The sequence below is a fragment of the Colobus angolensis genome, unplaced genomic scaffold (assembly GCF_000951035.1).
Source record: "Colobus angolensis palliatus isolate OR3802 unplaced genomic scaffold, Cang.pa_1.0 Scaffold221, whole genome shotgun sequence".
NCBI classification, from domain to species: Eukaryota; Metazoa; Chordata; class Mammalia; order Primates; family Cercopithecidae; genus Colobus; species Colobus angolensis.
This window is the reverse complement of record NW_012115389.1, coordinates 3,885,561-3,904,964: the sequence shown is the minus strand read 5'-3', so window position 1 is coordinate 3,904,964 and position 19,404 is coordinate 3,885,561. Positions and strand designations below refer to the sequence as shown.

Sequence of the window (19,404 nt, the reverse complement as noted above, 5' to 3'; positions counted from 1 at the left end):
TCACCTGAGGCCAGGAGTTCGAGACCAGCCTGGGAAACATGGTGAAACCCCAGCTCTACTAAACATATAAAAACTAGACAGGTGTGGTGTTACATGCCTGTAGTCCCAGCTACTCGGGAGGCTGAGGCAGGAGAATCACTTGAACCTGGGAGGTGGAGGTTGCAGCGAGCTGAGATCATACCACTGCACTCCAGCTTGGGCAACAGAGTTAGACTCTGTCTCAAAAAGAAAAAAAAAAAAAGGCCAGGCATGGTGGCTCACGCCTGTAATCCCAGAACTTTGGGAGGCCGAGGCAGGTGGATCACCAGATCAGGAGATCGAGACCATCCTGATTAACACGGTGAAACCCCGTCTCTACTAAAGATACAAAAAATTAGCCGGGCATGGTGGCGGCACCTGTAGTCCCAGCTGTTTGGGAGGCTGAGGCAGGGAGAACGGCGTGAACCCGGGAGGCGGAGCTTGCAGTGAGCTGAGATCGCGCCACTGTACTCCAGCCTGGGTGGCAGAGCGAGACTCCATCTCAAAAAAAAAAGAAGGGAGGAAAGCAGTCAGTCAGTGCTAGCTCTTCCTCCTGTCATGTTCGCTTTCGAAAGAGAGTGGGCCTCCTGAATTCACCTTCAACAATTCTCCTGTAACTCAAAGTAATTTTGTCAAACTCCAAGATTGGTTTATTTTGCACTGAGTTAAAACCAGGAATTAGAAGCCAAGTCTCCTAAAGCACTACTAAACTAAACCAAGACATTGACATTTTTCCTTCTCCATGAGAATTGGGAGCCCTTAGTGATACCGTAAAACGTTAGTCATTTTTGCATAGAAGGAGGTATGACCCCGAGAAGTCAGCTTGACCTTCAGTCTGAATATTGTTTGTTAAATGAGGAGTTAAGTTTGAAAATCATCCCTGTATCCTTCCTCTAGCCTTGCAAACATTTTGAGGTATAGCCTTGACAGCAAGACAGGATAGTGTTTGTTTTTATTAAAAGGTCTTTCCTGTTCCTTGCGTGAAGCCATTCTCTTGATCCCAGTGGGGGCTGGATGAAGGAAGACCAAAACACACCACGAAGACAGCCTGGAGCCGCAGCCAGCTCTGCTGACTTCTGAACTTCACACTCTCCCTGCCCAGATGGCCAGGGGTGTTTCCTCCTCTGCTGGTCTTTTTTAAGGCAGGATGTTTGTTGTTACTGTTTTTCTGGTTGGTTCTTAAGAAATTATTTTCTATGTTTTGAAAATGCCAGCTGGAACCTACACCAGTTGTTGGTGGGGTGTGAGAGCTATCCTTTACATGGACTTAGAGCATTTGCAACCCGAGCCTCCACATTGAAATAAACATTTAAAAAATGCATATCTGTGGATATACAGTGGGGGATCTTCCATTGTGGTAAAATATGTATAACATACAATTTCCCCTTTAATCATTTTTACATGTATAGTCTGTGGCATTAAGTACATTCACATTGTACATATAGGGTTTAATTAATAGGATCTTAAAACTTAAAAGGTATTGATGCACATCTCTGTTGCCTTTTACATTTCACAGTAATTAGAAGGAAGAAACACACTCTAGGTTGAAAGGCTGTCCCTTCTTTTGGTTGTCCTTGTCCCTGGAAAAGCTGTCTCCCCCTCAGGGCCTTTGACCTCCTCTGGCTCTCCCTCCCATCTCAGCCTGAGCCCATAGCCCTTTCTTCAGCGCTCTCTTCTCCTCTTGTTGTGCATTAGAATGTTTGGAGTGTTCTGTGGAAAGCTGGTCCTTACATTTTCCAGTCAGCTATGTGTCTCCCCCCTGTTTCTCCTGTTTCTCCCCCCATGCTCTTTAATATTCTGCTTTCTTAATTATGATTGAGTTGCCTTTAAACAGCCTTTGATCGTCCAATGTGAACGGCTTCAACAAGCCTCCCATAAACCTCTTATCCCCTGGCCTCCTTTCCATGATCCAACCCCAAATTTCCAGATACCTTCTGCTTCCTTTATGTTTGGTTTTTTTTTTTTTTTTGGCAGAGTCTGGCTCTGTCACCCAGGGTGGAGTGCACTGGCAAAATCTTGACTCACTGCAACCTCCACCTCCCGGTTTCAAGCGATTCTCCTTCCTCAGCCTCCTTAGTAGCTGGGATTACAGGTGTGGGGCACCACGCCCAGCAAATTTTTGTATTTTTAGTAGAGGCAGGGTTTCACCATGTTGGCTGGGCTGGTCTTGAACTCCTGACCTCAAGTGATCTGCCTGCCTCAGCCTCCCAAAGTGCTGGGATTGCAGGCATGAGCCACTGCACCCAGCCCTGGATACCTCCTGCTTGACCAGACCTTCTGTAAACACTTAGATCCCTCTCAAATCTAGATGCTTCTCCAACACTGGCTTCTAGGTTCTCTATGAAACCTCTGCTGGCCTGCAGTATATAACCCATCTCCCAGCCTGCCAGGCACATCGTTCAGCTGTGTGAGACAGTTTCGAGGGATCTGCACCTGTTGTGAGGACGGGCTTCACCTTCTCAAAGCATCCCACTCATCCCTGTGTGATTCTGGCAAAGCCTGCCCCAGCTTTCTTTCCTCGATGGTTGAAATAGCACACAATGAGAAAAAAACAGTGGCCTGTGTTTAATACAGTTGCACATGTCACAAGAATCCCTGTAGTGTCATTGAAAGCTGTCTTCTAGCATGCAAAATGATTGTCACTATGATGGAAGTTTCTAGAAATGCATTATTTCATCTGAAATTATGAGAGAAGGTAAAATGATGAACTATCAAAGTCACACTACATGTTGGCCGGCTGCCTTCTACTACTCACTCCATCCCTCCCCAGGCTTTCTGATTTAAATTTAGATCAGATGAGACCATTGCAATGGAGAGAGTGTCCACTTTCTCATCTAAAAGCAAGCTCATGTGGAACATTAAATATGATCACAGGAACAAACATTAAGGTACCACACTAATGGACCACTTAAGAGAGAGAGAAAACTACGACCTTGGGGTTTAGGGAAAAAAAAACACTCAAACAGCACAGGCTTCCAGTCTCCCTAGTCTCTCGGAGGTTCGGGGGGCGGTGTTTTGAGTAAAATACAAGGGCTCCTTGAACATGAACACGGAACCAGTGTTGCACCTGTGTTCATTCATTTTGCTCTTACAACACATTGATGTTCCTAAGTCAGATTTGTAGAAGAGGAATGAGCAGCTGCATCATGAGAACACTGCATGGCCAGGCACGGTGGCTCATGCCTGTAATCCTAGCATTTAGGGAGGCCAAAGTAGGAGGATCGCTTGAATCTAGGAGTTCAAGACTAACCTGGGTGACATGGCAGATCCTGTCTCTACTAAAAATATTTTAAAAATTAGCCAGGCATAGTGGCACATTCCCCATATTCTCAGCTACTTAGGAGGCTGAGGTGGGAGGATCGCTTGAGCCTGGGAGGCAGAGGTTGCAGTGAGCCAAGATCACCCCCACTGCATTCCAACCCGAGCAACGGAGCCAGGCTCAAAAAAAAAAAAAAAAAACCGGCCAGGCACGATGGCTCCCTCCTATAATCCCAATCCTTTGGGAGGCTGAGGCGGGCTGATTACTTGAAGTCAGGAGTTGGAGACCAGCCTGGCCAACGTGGCGAAACCCCATCTGTAATAAAAATACAAAAATGAGCTGGGCATCGTGGCACATGCCTGTAATTCCAGCTACTCTGGAAACTAAGGCCCAAGAATCACTTGAACCTGGCAGGTGGAGGTTGCAGTGGGCCGAGAACTTGCCACTGCACACTATCATGCCCGGCCTGGTTTGTTTTTTTTTTTTTTTTGAGCCTGGGCAACAGAACAAGACTCTGTCTCAAAGAAAACAAAACAAAACACTGTATATGAGTGTTCCTAGGTCCAGCAGAGTGCTCGAACCAGTCAGCCCTTTTCCCTCTTTTGGGTGAGATGCGATCTTTAAAATCACTTATTCCCATATATTCTGTTTTTTGGCATTGCTGCACTGTTCTATTTGAGAGTAATAAAAGATTATCCAAGTGGATTTCTTACTATTTCATGTGGAGAAATGCAGCTTTTCTAGTGGTGAGCCTTTCTTCCATTTCCCAGAGTCCGGTTACCCTCACCGCACCCCAGGTTTGCCGTAGGAGAATGAGATTCTCTACATGTAGGCGTCTTCAGAGTGAACCTGTTGCTCAGGGCCAGCAAGCCCACAGGGCTCCATGCCCACTGAGCAGGCTCGTGGAAGTCGGCACGTAGCTCAGATGTGCTGGTTTCCAGCCAAGGACATGCTTTGTGTCAGTGATACAGGGGCCTGTTGTTCTCAGTAGCAAGGGCAGAGCTGCTCCCAGGACTCCAGGTGGTGTTGGTAATGCAAGCCCTTGCACCTAGTGTGGTGTGGTCAGTATAAATTAATATCGACAGCTTCATGTTGTACTTTAATTTGAAGTACAGGAAAGGCTGCTTGCCAAACTGTATTTGTAGATCATTTAAAATTTATGCTTCATTTAAGATACAAAATACGAATGGAAATAATTACTGTGTATCCGGAAATGTCTATTCAACGTACGAGTTTATTAATTGATCCTTCTCTTCACATGTTTTACGGGCCTTGGAATACACTTTGCTGATATCACAGCATAGGAAGATTTAACCCATGTGAATTCAACTCTGTGGCCTTGGTGAAAGAAAAGAACCATGTATTTTTCATTCACTGTGGCCCCCGATGCATGCCAACGACTTCATTTGGTGCAGGGCTGAAGAAATGGCAGTGTGTTCCAATACTTCAACAACAGTGGGGCCTCATTAAGAGACGCTAGGGTATTGAGAATGGAGTATTATATAGTGTTTTCATGGGTCTTCTAAAAGATTTTTCAGGGTTGCTGACTTCAGAATTTGGCCTCTAAGTAAGATGAGACATCCCTGCTACGGTATAAAGCCTTCATGGATCTTTATTTCTAACAGTTCATTTTTAAACTTTTGTTCCATTTCATTTTATTTTGTCCGTTTTTTGTCACCAAAAATTTATTTTAAAATGTAACAACTTTTCTAGAATGTACAGAACAGTTTTATTCCACTAAAAAGCAGGACTTCAATAATTTAATTGAAGAATTCTAGTGAGCATTTCCAGAGCCTTTCCAAGAAGGCTATACTGTCTGACTGAGTGACTTAGCTTCTAGGACCCCGGTCCACCACACCTACAAAATGAATTTAATAAAGCATGAAGGTCACCAAACCCTCTACTATTTCTTCGTGGAGTCACTCAGCTAGTGTTTATGTTGTGCCTGCTCTGTGCGAGAGACAGTGCCACCAATATAACCATTGGTCGCAGTTATTTTCGAGAGCCGTACTGCCCAATATCCCACGTGGCTAAGATTGACAGTTCAGTTTCTGGATGGCTCCAGTCCCACTTCCAGTGCTTTTAATAGCCACATGAAGCCAGTGAACACACGATACATCTTCCATTGTGATGGAAAGTGGCAGTGGACAGCTCTGTTCTAGAGTATTTCCGTTTCCAAAATACGTGTTTAAGTAAAGTTTGGAAAGGAATTAGTGTAGAGTATGAGGAGGGTTACATTTTTGGTGAATATAAAGATTTAACATAATGTTAGTTCAAAAATGACCAAAGATACAAGTGTAGACACCAGGCTTTTGAAGTAGCTAATATGTTAAGCAGCTGTGCATAATATAGGCAGAATATTCACTGTGTCCCCACTCATCCCTGTGTTTGACACCATTTCACCTTGGCTTCTGCCTTTTTTTTTTTTTTTTTTGAGACAGAGTCTTGCCCGGGCTGGAGTGCGGTGGCCGGATCTCTGCTCACTGCAAGCTCCGCCTCCCGGGTTTACGCCTGCCTTTCTTTCCCTTCTTTGCCTATTGACATTTTTCCTGTCCGTTCTATCTTTTTTTTTTTTTTCTTTGAGACAGAGTCTTGCTCTGTCACCAGGCTGGAGTGCAGTGGCACAATCTTGGGTCACTACAACCTCCACCTCCCGTGTTCAAGCGATTCTTCTGCCTCACCCTCCCAAGTAGCTGGGACTACAGGCACGCGCCACCACTCCCAGCTAATTTTTGTGTTTTTTTCAATAGAGATGGGGTTTCACCATGTTGGCCAGGATGGTCTCAATCTCTTGACCTCATGATCCACCCACCTCGGCCTCCCAAAGCGCTGGGATTACAGGCGTGAGTCACTGCACCCGGCCTCCTGTCCTTTCTTTAATGCACTATTCCAGCTCTTTTTTAATGTCTTGTCAGCTTTTGCTGATTTTCATGCCTCCCTTTGCAACCTGTGACCTTGACTTTAATAGTATGTTTATACAGTCTTGACTGCACATTCTCTTCTGTCATAGTGGTTTACTGTGTCTCATTGTCCCCAGTCCATCAGAAGTTCTTTGTATACAAAGTCCCTGAAGCTCTAGAACAACGCCCTGACATCTTGAAAGGACTTGCGGTAGGTGGTTATTTGGTCACTTAGCAGATGCCTGTGGGATCCTCCTTCATGCAGACCACTCTCCAAGGCACAATGTGACAAGTAAATATATTAGTCAATATTTACAGAACCAAGAGAAAGCCAGCAATGATTAATGCATGAACAGTCATAAATTGTTTGGCCATTCTATTTGTTTATAAAAGCTATCGTTTACCACAGAGAAGTACAAGTGAATATCAAGTTCAGATCAAGACCTTTGGGCTGAGCTTGGTTTTGTTGTTGTTTTTTTTTTTTTCTTTAAAGATTACACTTCTCCCCCAAATCAAGCAGATTAACCATAGGAAGTTCCTTGCCTGCTAACACAATATAAATAGATTGCATGCAAGGGGAAGGACCTTATCAGGGCAGATTTTAGTATTTACACTAAACCCAAAAGATATGTTAACTGAGATATTTTTATTTCCTTATTTGTGCTTGTGAGTGAAAAATAAAAATTGTAGCAGGAGTCCCAAGAGCACTTTGGCCATGGGCTTTGGAGCTGTGAGTTGAAGCATTTCATTCAGCACGTGGCTGCAGGATTGTAGCTCAGGTTCTAGACAGTGCATTCTCTTCAGGTCCCAGGAAGCAGTATGATACCCCTGGAAGCCGCCAGGATGCACCTTCATCTATTACAGTGGTGGCGAGGCTGAAGCCGGGCATCAGAAGTGCCGAGTGCTGGGAAGCTGTGGGGCTGGATAGATAGCAGTGCCTGCTGGGAAGCACACAACCCTGGCAGTGAGGTTGAGGCAGGGAAGCAGGGCCACCCTGTTGGGATTCATTCGTACTACTGGCCCCTCACAGTACTGTCATGTGTGGGTGGTCACACTTGTCCTACAGGAAGTAAACCACGACTACTCAGCTCACGTAGTCAGCCTGGCACCTCCCTGGAATTCCCAAAACACTTTCCAATAAACATTGGAAAGGAAGAAAGTTTAGTTGTTAACAAAAAAATGTACATTGCCTTATGCCCAAAAGCATTGAAAGCAGGGACTCAAGCAGGTACTCGTGCAGCCCTGTTCATAGCAGCATTGTTCCCAATAGCTGAAGGGTGGGAACCCCCTTGTCTGTCAGCAGGGATCAGCTAAATATGGCACACACATACTATGGAACATTATTCAGCCTTGGGAAGGACACCTCCTATCAGACGGATGAAACTTGAGGGCATTATGCTAAATGAAATACTCCAGACACGGAAGGACAGATACTGTTTGAATCCGCTTGTAAGGGGTCTAGGGCAGTCAGATTCATAGACAGAAAGGAGAATGGTGGTTGTCAGGGGCCGAGGGGAGGGGGGGCATGGAAAGTTGCTGCTTTATGGGTAGAGTTTCAATTTTGCTAAATACAAAGAGTTCTGGAAGTTGGTTGCCCAACACCGTAGATGGACTTTACATTGCTGAATTGTACACTTAGAAATGGCTAAAATGGTAAATTAGGCCAGGCATGGTAGCTTGCAGCTGTAATCCCAGCACTTTGGAAGTCCGAGGCAGGCAGATCGCTTGAGCCCAGGAGTTCAAGACCAGTCTGGGCAACATAGCAAAACCCCCATCTCTACAAAAATTTTAGAAATTAGCCGGTGGCATGCACCTGTAGTCCTAGCTACATGGTATGCTGAGGTAGGAGGATTACTTGAGCCCCAGAGGTTGAGGCTGCAGTGAGCTGTGATCATACCACTGAACTCCAGAATGAGACCCTGGCTCACAAAAAAAGAAAAGAAAATGGTAAATTACATGTTATGTGTATTTTACTAAAATTAAAGTTCTTAAAAATATGTATTTTAGGCCAGACACAGTGGCTCACACCTGTAATCCCAGCACTTTGGGAGGCCAAGGCAGGCAGATCACCTGAGGTCAGGAGTTGGAGACCAGCCTGGCCAACATGGTGAAACCCCGTCTCTACTAAAAATACAAAAATCAGCCGGGCATGGTGGTGGGAGCCTGTAATCCCAGCTGCTCAAGAGGCTGAGGAAGGGAGAATTGCTTGACCCAGAAGGCGGAGGTTACAGTGAGCCAGGATCGCGCCACTACACTCCCAACCTGGGCATCAGCAAGACTCTGTCTCAAATAAATATATATATATTTACATATATATACAGAAATATATATAAATATATATATACACACATATATATATACACACCCATATGTATATACACATATATATACACACACACATATATGTATACACACACACACACACATATATATATTTCTTGTAAAACATTTTCATGTTTAGCAAATCATGCCGGGCACAGTGACTCATGCCTGTAATCCCAACACTTTGGGAGGCCGAGGCAGGCAGATCACCTGAGGTCAGGAGTTCGAGACCAGCCTGACCAACATGGTGAAACACTGTCTCTACTAAAAATACAAAATTAGCCAGGCGTGGTGGCACATGCCTGTAATCCCAGCTACTTGAGAGGCTGAGGCAGGATAATCGCTTGAACCCAGGAGGTGGAGGTTGCAGTCAGCTAAGATCTCGCCATTCCACTCCAGCCTGGGTGACAGAATGAGTCTCTGTATCAAAAAAGAAAATTTTAAATAACAAATCGGCCACCCACTTGCATTAATTTATTCACTAGTCATTCATTTGCTATTACTTTGCTCCCATGTGAGTTTTTAAAATTATTATCTTAACAGAAAAATCACACTCTTTATTTTTGAATTATGATCTAGAGTTCAGTAAAGAATGCATTTTTCTGTTCATTAAATGTGTTATGAGTAACAATATCTTGTTTTGCTGTACTTCCAAGCAAAATGTAATTCTTTCAGTCCTCCCTACCATTCTCACTCCATAATAACATTACTTAAGGTTTGTATAGCATGACATTTGCAACTTGCTTGCATTTTACACTGATTCAATGTGTGCAGTACAGTGATGTATACTGAAGTATTCACATCCTCATCTTAGAAATGAGGAAACAAATTCAGGGAGGTTATATGATTTAACCACACATAAGGAGAGGCTGCATTCTCTCTGAGCCCTCCTACTTCACATAGCCACCAAGCTCCTTTGTTCAGAGCCCATGGAGGGTTGGAGTGGCCGCGCTGAGGTAGGTGCAGGCCACAGACTGCATGCAACAGGAACATTGCCTGCTTCCCAGAACTGCTGTTCTACTGCCTGGGGAACACACCCTTCTGAGAGGTGACTTCTGACAAAGCATGGTCCTTGGGCTTGCCTTGTGTCTTCTTTCCTGCAAGAAGTATCTTCCAGCGTCCCACCAACTTTTATTTCTTAAAAAGGTTGCTCCTTGCCAGGCATTGGTTGACCAGCAGAGGAGCTCATGTTAGTTTCAGTACAGTGTTGGCAGCAAGCACTTGAGTGCCCAGCAACACAGGTTGCTCATGATCTAAGATTCATGGAAAACGTCTTCTCCGCTGTTACCTGCAGCACATCAACACCTGAATTTTCTTATCAGCTTGTGTGACTATTGAACCACATGGAACCCAAGCTTAGTCAATAGGAAATATAGAAATATTCATTTGTTCAACTGTATATTGAGGGCTTTGTATATATTCCAGGGGCTGCCTCTAGGTACATAAGAGATGGTCCCGAGCCTTAAAGAGTTTATCAGCCATTCTTCATTCTTCAGCTAATATGAACATTGAATCTTTTACGTTAGAAGTTGCCTATGCAGAGTACGCCTGTAATCCCAGCAACCTGGGAGGTCAATGTGGGAAAATCGCTTGAGGCCGGGAGTTTGAGACCAGCCTGGGCAACATGGTGAGACCCCATCTCTACCAAAAATAAATTTTAAAAAAAGTTACCCTTAAATTTCTCTCTCTCACCCAGCCTCAACTTTGCACTTAGGCAGTAACTCTTTGTACAACATTCCTGGCACCATATTCAGCTTTTATAGAACCCTCCAGGCAAGGACAGGTCACTGCTAAGTGAGAGAGCTCTGGTTATTATATTCTTCCTTAAACACTGCACTCAGAACAACTACTTCCTTCTAACGTTTGTCCCTTGGTTCACATTCTGCCCTCCTTTCGATTTTTCATATGGCATGGTTTACAAAAGGCCCCTTGTCCTCCAAGAGATTTCGATGTCAGTGTGGTGCTGCCGAGTCTGTGTGACTGTTCACACACTTGGGCTCCACTCACACACCCCAAGATTGCATGAGCTTTTGCTGGCAGCCCCTCACAGTCAGGCCCCAGTGAATCCCTGTCCTCTGAAGCTGCGGGTAGGAGCACCTCGAGGGCATCTAGATGTCAAAGAAGAGGATGCTCACATGTGCCTAAGGGTCATCCACGAAGGCGTCGTGGAGGAGGTGGCCTTTGGGATAGATCTTAGAAAGCTCAGAGAGTTTTAACAAAGGTTGGTCTTTGAAGATTACTAATCTTTTGAATATAAATATTTGCATATATCTTCTCCCAGTCTGTCTCTTATTTCTTGACCTTGTTTATAATGTCTTCTTAAAACAAGTTTTAAATTTTGCTGCAGTGAAATCTATATATCATTTCCTTTATGGGTTATTCTGTTGTTACCTCATTTAAGAAATCCTTCTCTACTTCAGGATAATAGAGTTCCCACTGTTTTCTTCCAACATTTAGAGTTATAATTTTCAAGTTTATGCCTTTGTTCCATATTGGGTTTATTTGGAGGCCTGGTATGTGGTAGGAATCTAATTTTATTTCTCTCCAGCCAAATGTCAGACGGTAGTCAGCCTTTCTCTGTTGATTTGTGTCACCTCTATTATATGCTATCTTGCACATGCTGAGGTGTGTTTGTGGGTTCTTTCTTCTTTGCCATTGATTAATTTGTCTATACTTGTGCCAGTACCCATGGAATTTATTAGCATAGTTTTGGGGTATGATTGATAGCTAGTAGAAAAGTCCTCTTTCTTTGTTCTTTCAGTTGTGTTTATTTTTAAAGTTATCTGACTATGTATGCCAGTTATCTGACTATTTATGCCATTACCCTGTGTTAGTTCACTCTCAGGTTACTATAAAGAAATCCCTGAGACTGTTTAATGGATAAAGAAAAGTCGTTTATTTTGGCTCATGGTTCTGAAGGCTGTACAAGCATGGTGCCAACATCTGCTGGGCTTCTGGTGAGGGCCTCAGGAAGCTTCCACTCAGGGCAGAAGGCAAAGGGAGAGCCAGTGGCAAGAGCAGGAGCAAGAGAGGGGGTGGGAGGTGCCAACAAGCAGATCTCTCCAGAGCTCAGAGTGAGAACTCACTCATTATCATGAGGACAGCACCAAGCCATTCATGAAGGATCCGCCCCCATGATCCCAACACTTCCCACCGGGCCCCGCCTCCAACACTGAGGATTACATTGCACCATGAGATTTGGAGGGACCAACATCCAAACCACATCAACCCTTTATTGTAAGTTTTAGAACTAATAGGCCAAGTAACCACAAATGAGCTTGGGATTTTTACTGGACTTGCATCGAACTGAGTAAGTTTCAGAGAAGTGACGTCTGTACAGTATTAAGTCTCCTCATCCATGAGCAAACTATTTTTCTCCATTGACTCAGACTCTTTTTGTGTCCCTCAGTGAAAGGTTATAAGGCTTGCACCTTCATTTCTTTCTATTCGTTAGAACGTTCAATGTTTAAGTTCCAGACCACAGAACACCTCTACAGTAATAAAAACTGTAGTAATGAAAAACACGTTTTAAAGCAGTTTTGGGTGCTGTCAGGGTTGGGAGGGGAAGAGTGCTGGCTTTTATTTATTTTCTCTTGGGTAACTCTTGTATCAACAGTATTTCATACAAATATGACACTTGCTGTTGTCAAGCGAAGTCCTTGAGGCATACCACGGGAGACTTCTGCCCCTTGATTCACATCTGTTCCATCAGCATTTGGTTCAGCAGTTGTTCACCAAACAGTAAATCAACTGATTGCATCATGCATATGCTTTTTTTTTTTTTTTGAGACAGAGTTTTGCTCTGTCACCCAGGCCTGAAGTGCAGTGGCGCTCACTGCAACTTCCATCTCCCAGAGTCAAGCGATTCTCCTGCCTCAGCCTCCTGAGTAGCTGGGATTAGAGATGTGAGCTGCCACACCAAGCTGATTTTTTGTATTTTTAGCAGAGACGGGGTTTCAACATGTTGGCCACACTGATCTTGAACACCTGACCTCAAGTGATCCGCCCACCTCAGCCTCCCAAAGTGCTGGGATTACAGGTGTGAGCCACCACACCTGGCCACATATGCATTTTTACCCACAGAAAGATTGTGGATAATTTTGCCAAATATGTTTCTTAAATTTAGAATTACTTTATCTGTAGAAGATTCCTTTCCTAATGAATCATTCTTGTTTCTGAAGATCCCTTGCTGTATGCTACCAGTAGTCTGTGTCCAAGTCTTCAGTCTAACATTATGGAAATCATCTCCCCCAACACACTTATTTGCCTGTATCTAGTCTTCTCATGTTTCTTCCATGCCACATGATTTCTCATAATTTGCTAAAGTGACAGTGGGTTCAACTTCTGATTTTCCAATATAGTGTTTGATCACATCAGCATTTATGTTAAAATCTCAATCCATTACTGCTCACGAAAAAATACTTGTTTTTAGTATTGCTACTTTTTCTGTAGCAATACTGTGAACCCGTATTCAGACCCACTTAAAAACTGGCACTCACAATTTCATTGAGAGGCTCCAGTCCTGACATGTATGATTATTTTAAAAATTATAGTAAACAGGCCAGGCATGATGGCTTATGCCTGTAATCCCAGTACTTTGGGAGGCCAAGGTGGGCAGGTTGCTTGAGTCCAGGAGTTCAAGACCAGCCTGGGCAACATGGTGAAACCCAGTCTCTACAAACAAATGCAAAAAACAAAAGACAACAAAATTAGCTTGGAGTCGTGGTGCATCCCTGTAGTCCCAGATACTCAGGAGGCTGAGATGGGAGGATCACTTGAACCTGGGAGGTTGAGGCTGCAGTAAGCTGAGATTGTGCCACTGCACTCCAGCCTAGGCGACAGAGTGATACTGTCTCAAAAAAAAAAAGAAAGAAAAATTATAGTAAACTACATTTTTTTAAATGTGACAATGGATAAAAATGGTTACAACTAGATAAGCTGCCTTTAAATTGCCTGAACACCTAAGGTTTATTTGCTAGTTGACATCTGAGCTATTTCTGACACTGAAAATTTCATTGCTTTAGGGTGCTAAAAGGGAAAAAGAGCATTTGCTAGGAATCCTGCAGTTGCTGAGGGGGTACCCTGATAGGGAATTTTGAGCAATTACAGAAAATCTCACTAAACTTTAAAAAAAATCTTTAACCAGATTAAACTTACACAATTTTGTTATAATTTGTGTTTCTCCAGCTTCCAGTTGTGGACAAGATAAGAACCATTGCCCAGGCTGTCTATGGAGCCAAAGATATTGAACTCTCTCCTGAAGCACAAGCCAAAATAGATCGTTACACTCAACAGGTAAAAGTTGTATTTTTAGGGGGAAAAGAAAAAATCCACCTTAGGCTCTCAGAATACTCAGCTTGACTTGAGAATTTGTACTTGTCTCACCAGTTACTCTTTGCTTAATCTATTTTATGGTTAACAAAGATGAAAGTAATATCCTCAGGATATTACTTTCGGATAATAGTAGACTATATTTAGAACTTTATGGTGAGAAATACATCCTCTGATCCATGCATCATTTACTTCTGTGACTATAAATGTGTCTGATATGGGTGGTATCCCTGTTTGTAGGTGATGTGTGATCTTTCATCCCTCCCACTCAGCCCAGAACGTTGAAACTGTCCTGTGGAGTATAGCTGCGGAGTCAGATTTAGATGAATTGCAATGCCTCCTCTTCCTTTCAGGCCTCTTATTACCTTAAAAATGCTAGCATGGTGCCGGGGTAGGCAGATAAGAGTGCAGCCTATAAAGATGGGAATATTTGGTGTTCTTCTTACGTAAGCGATTCACTGGCTTTTTACTGAGCTTGTCCACTGAGGTTGAAGGCTCCATCGTCTTCTGCCTCTAGCCACTGACAAAGGCAAGTAGGCAAGCAGCTGGGAAGGTGTCTGTGATCTGACAGCATGTGTCACCATCTAATCCAGTGACAGTCATGATCAATCAACTCCATTCCAGGAGGCTCAGCCACCTTCACCAAAAGGACCATATGCCTCAAGTGTCCCTCCTACTTTGGCGTAACCAGATAGATAGAAGTCAGAACATTTTAAGAGCCTGCTGGCTAAAGAGCTTCGTGATAGGTAGTGTGTTGACCTTTTCTTTAAAAAAAAATCTTCAACTCCTTATTCTTTTTTGTAAACCCATTTGAAATTTTGTTAAATGCTACCATTGCCAGCCAGGGTGTTTATTCTCCTAGGTTTGGTAAAATAGTCAGCAACTCAGAAAGTTCTCACTTCTGAGAATTTTCCCTGTATGTTCTTGGCTTATCCTTTACAAAAAGGATTCCCAAGCACTGCTCAGTGCAGAGGCATTGTGGTGAAATTTTCATTCATGTACAATAAACCAAGTAAAGTAAGGCCATTCTCATGAGGTTGGTTTGGTTTTTTCTTCCCATGAGTTTTTAATAATGATATTTAAGGCTATCATTTATTCTCATATTAAGTCTTTTCTCCTTTCGGTGTTAAAATGTCATTTCTTTTATGAAGTAATCTGGTGACAGTTTATGGCGTATTGGTTGGTTTTTGTTTGTGTCTTTTTAATATGCCTACTGACAAAATTTTTACATTAGCAAACCTCTATTAGTTCATAGAAATTACTCCAATATTTAATCATGTCTGAAATTCAAAATTCTGGCACCATTTCCGAAAGGCAGTTGTGATTGTCGCCCAGCAAAATTCTTATCAGTATAGAAGAGTGGAGATTTCAAAAAGAAAATGGCCCCAAGCCCACGTCCTCCCTGAGTTGATAAGACTCTGAGACCTTCCAAATAGTTTTAGGCTAAGTCTTATGAAAGTTTCACTAAAGATTTCTTTCCCTTTATCTCTGTCTATCAAGGAAATATTGCTTAAAAGTTGTGTCAACCGGGCACAGTGCTCACACCTGTAATCCCAGCACTTTGGGAGGCCAGTGCAGGAGGGTCAGTTGAAGCCAGGAGTTTGAGACCACTCTGAGCAACATAGCAAGATCTCCATCTCTATTTTTATTTTCTTTAAAAGTTAGTGTCAAGTATGTGGTTGCAATGAATTAGCAAAGCCTCTAAAGGAACACTATGTGCCGTTTAATCAGAACCAGGCTTCGAGGACACTGTCCTTTTTGTGAGACACCACATGTGACTTCCTGCTCTTTCACCTTTGGGACTCTGGGTCAGACATAGACTTTGGTCCTTAAAAACAAGAAGCTTAAATAGTGACCTCATCTTAGTTCTTATAATGTAATCGCAGATCAAATAGCCATGATTCATAAACCAACACAAAGGGGCCCTTTGCTTCCTGACCGACTCCAGAATGAGTGAACAACATGACTAAGAGCCTCGTTGAGGAGCCTTTCTCCAGACTACCTTGCTGGGTCCCGGATATTAATAGTCTTGGAAAGTGGTTTCTACAGCTGCTGCTTTGCCTGAAAATAGCCGTGCTTTCCCCAAACAGGCACATAACACTGCCTTCTCTTAAAGAGAACCTCCAAAATAAACAACAGTCACCCTTGACCTGCTAGACAGTGATCACATGGAGATGAGTTTTTATCCTCACCTTCTTGCTTCTTCAGTGAACAAGTAGTAACCGGCAGCTCCTGCATGTGCCTCGATCTGAGCCAGCATACCATTGCTGGCCAAGACTGTATAAAGTGCAAATAGAAAAACACAGGAGACTAACATCTGTATCAGTGAACACATTTTCTTTCCTTTCTTACAGGGTTTTGGAAATTTGCCCATCTGCATGGCAAAGACCCACCTTTCTCTGTCTCACCAACCTGACAAAAAAGGTGTGCCGAAGGACTTCATCTTACCTATCAGTGATGTCCGGGCCAGTATAGGCGCTGGGTTCATTTACCCTTTGGTCGGAACGGTGAGTGAGTCACATTTTCCAAAAACCCTCCCCATTCTGCACTGCCATGGTGCCTCAAATCGTTATGCTCCACCCACTCTTTAAAAATCATGGATTAGGGAGAATTAGGGAGTAATTAATAGTACAGTATTCGCTATTTTTCCAAACACTCTGTCTCACCCACCTTTGCCATTGTGGTTTGGGTTTTTCTTTTTTTCGATCATGTGCCCAGGATCTTTAGAGTCATAATACTAATTTCCTTCCTAAGGCAAGTATGAACATAACTTGGGAGAATTCAGCCTGTTATTTAAATGGTAGAATGGCTTAGGACAGTGGTTGTCAACCTTTATCACAGATAGCACCCAAAATGTTGTACCACAGTGGAGTTTACCGCTCACACCAGACAGGATCTGCCCAGTCACCCCAAGGTTTGGGGAAAGCAGTCCTCCTGCTCTCCCACTTCCCCAGCACATCAGGTGGGAAGCTCTGGCTTAGGAAATTAGTAAATCTCATGAGTTCTCATTTTTGATGTTGTGATGGGATTTCATTGCTATTGGATGATTGTGCTGTTATTTTATGTTATCTATGGGGGTAAAGGAGATGAACAGAGAAATAAAAGCTTATAAAAGTGCTTAAAATCCATGCAGATGGGCTTCATTTGGTACAGCTACACAGTGATAGCCTTCCGTTGCTACCATCCATGGCCTAAATTCGACTTCTTGTCTTTGGGAGTGTTCCTGAATTTGATTTAGAACAAAAAAGAATTCTTACAACCTGGCATATCCCATGGCAAGCAAAGAAAAAAATATTCTAACCCGTCATTGTCATCATCATTATTGCAAAGTGATCTGAGCTTAAGCAGTGTACATTATAATAATTTTTTTATTATAAACCATGTGGCTCTATTGTGCAAACAAGCAATAGGTTGACAAAAAGTGCAGATTCTTGCCTTGATATTTACATACTTCATCTAATACTGGACACAATGTTTTTTCAATCAGCATTTTTTGAATTCTTCCTGCATGTGAGGCACAGAGAGTTTAAGATGAGCAGGTGTGAGATGATAGGTTTGAACAGCACAGAGGTGTCTGAAGAGCACTGCATTGGCATTCTGAATGCCCTCAGAGCCCAGGGGGTAACAGCTCATTATGCCTGGGGCAGAATTTACCCGGGATATGGAAGAAGAAGGGATTCTTCAAAAAGGGCTCAATCTCTGACCTGGCAAAACAGTGAGTTTTGACTCAAATGCACCAAAGTACTAATACATGACATCCTCTCTTGGGGTGGTCCAGTGTGGCTGGAGTTGGATGAGGTGGGAAGGCTGGGGATGGGAATGGGAATGGGAATAGGATTGGGATAGCAGGACAGAGCCACATGGCCAAAGATCTTGAAGACCATCTCATGGAACTTGAATCTGGTCTCGTACACACTGGGGAGCCACGGTAGGGTGGGGTTTTTTTGGTTCATTTCTTGGTTTTTTGTCTTTTTTTGTTTTTAAATAAGGGGGAGAAGAATGTGGTCTGATGTGTATTTTAGAAAAATAGCTCTGGCAGCAATGTGGAGAACGTTTAGTGAAAAGAGAACCAGGCCCAGAGAGGTGGGTTAATTCAGCTGGGGCCAGAGGCAATCAAGGTCCATACTTTGGCCACAGAAGTAGATACGGAGAGTGGGGGTGAATTGCAGACGTACTCTAAAAGTATCCTCCTACCGTGGGGGCCGGGGGAAGGGACTGTTCTAGCTTGGTGACTCTGGCTAGTGATGCCATCGGTCATGGAAAGGACACAGGAGGAGGCAGATTTGCAGGGCCAGAAATGAGCCTGGCTTGGGTAGAGAGAGTTCGGAGGGTTAACAGGATCTAAGGAACAGTCTGTGCCTCCACTGGAAATACAGACACAGCGCTCCAAAGAAAGCGGCAGGAACGTCACCCTGGTGGGTTTAAGGATATGGGTGAAGGCAGTCGTTAAACAGGAGAGACACAGGATAGCTAGAAATCAGTGAGAAGAGAGCAAAGGAAGACATCCCTGAAACACCCATGTTAACGCAGTCGACTCCTAGCAGGGGTGCCTTCCAGGAGGTGGGAAGGAAGGAGCAGCAGCATGGCAGAGAATGTCCAGAAAAATCCCACAGACACCGCTCGCACTCGCAGCAGTGTTGACACAGGGAGAAGGGTCCAGATGAAATGGGTTCTGAATGACATTTTCAGGTCTACAGTTCAGATCAGTGGTTGCCAGGAGTTGGGGGAGGGGAAGTGTTTGACTGCAGAGGGGCAGGAGGGAACTTTTTGGGACAATGGAAATACCCTATGTTTTGACGTGGTAGTGAGTCCATGGCTATATACATTCTTCCAGACTCACAGACCTATACACATGTGATGCCCAGGCTGGACTCAAACTCCTGGGCTCAAGCAATCTTCCCACCTCAGCTTCCCAAGTAGCTGTGACTACAGGCTTGTGCCACTGTGCCAGGCCTGTGTATAATTTAATTATACCTCAGTTAACAAAAATCAGTACTGAAGAGCTTGCTTTATATTCCTTAGAATGGCCTCAGTTGGCCGGGCGCAGTGGCTCATGCCTGTAATCCCAGGACTTTGGGAGGCTGAGGCGGGCGGATCACGAGGCAGGCAGATCACGAGGTCAGGAGTTCGAGACCTGCTTGGCCAAAATGGTGAAACGCCATCTCTACTACAAATACAAAAATTAGCTGGGTGTGGTGGCTGGCGCCTATAATCCCAGCTACTTGGGAGGCTGAGGCAGGAAAATCACTTGAACCTGGGAGGCAGAGGTTGTAGTAAGCCGAGATCACGCCACTGCATTTCAGCCTGGGCAACAGAGCAACACTCCCATCTCTCAATAAATACATATATACATACATACATACATACATAGAATGGCCTCAGTGATGGCCACTTTACTCCTGAGCTTTAGTTGGTGAAGGCCTTGGCTTAGGGGTAAGAAGGGGTGGCTGGACAGTGCAGGCCCAGAGAGACCGGACCATCAGGGGAGGTGAAGGGTGACGGAGGTGCCCAAACAGAACATGAAATGGTAGAGTAGCTGAGAAGGTTAGCTGCGATCGCGATCTGCCCTGTCCT

The 19,404-nt window shown here is 43.9% G+C and overlaps 1 protein-coding gene across 1 annotated transcript in view; it reads left to right on the top strand.

Annotated features, from left to right (window-relative positions):
• The window catches only part of MTHFD1L (methylenetetrahydrofolate dehydrogenase (NADP+ dependent) 1-like), a 239,925-nt gene that overhangs the window by 159,838 nt on the left and 60,683 nt on the right, over positions 1–19,404 (top strand). The window contains exons 26-27 of the mRNA XM_011943777.1: positions 13,687–13,794; positions 16,185–16,337. Of these exons, the coding sequence (XP_011799167.1) occupies positions 13,687–13,794; positions 16,185–16,337 (261 nt within the window). The remainder of the gene's footprint in view (positions 1–13,686; positions 13,795–16,184; positions 16,338–19,404) is intronic.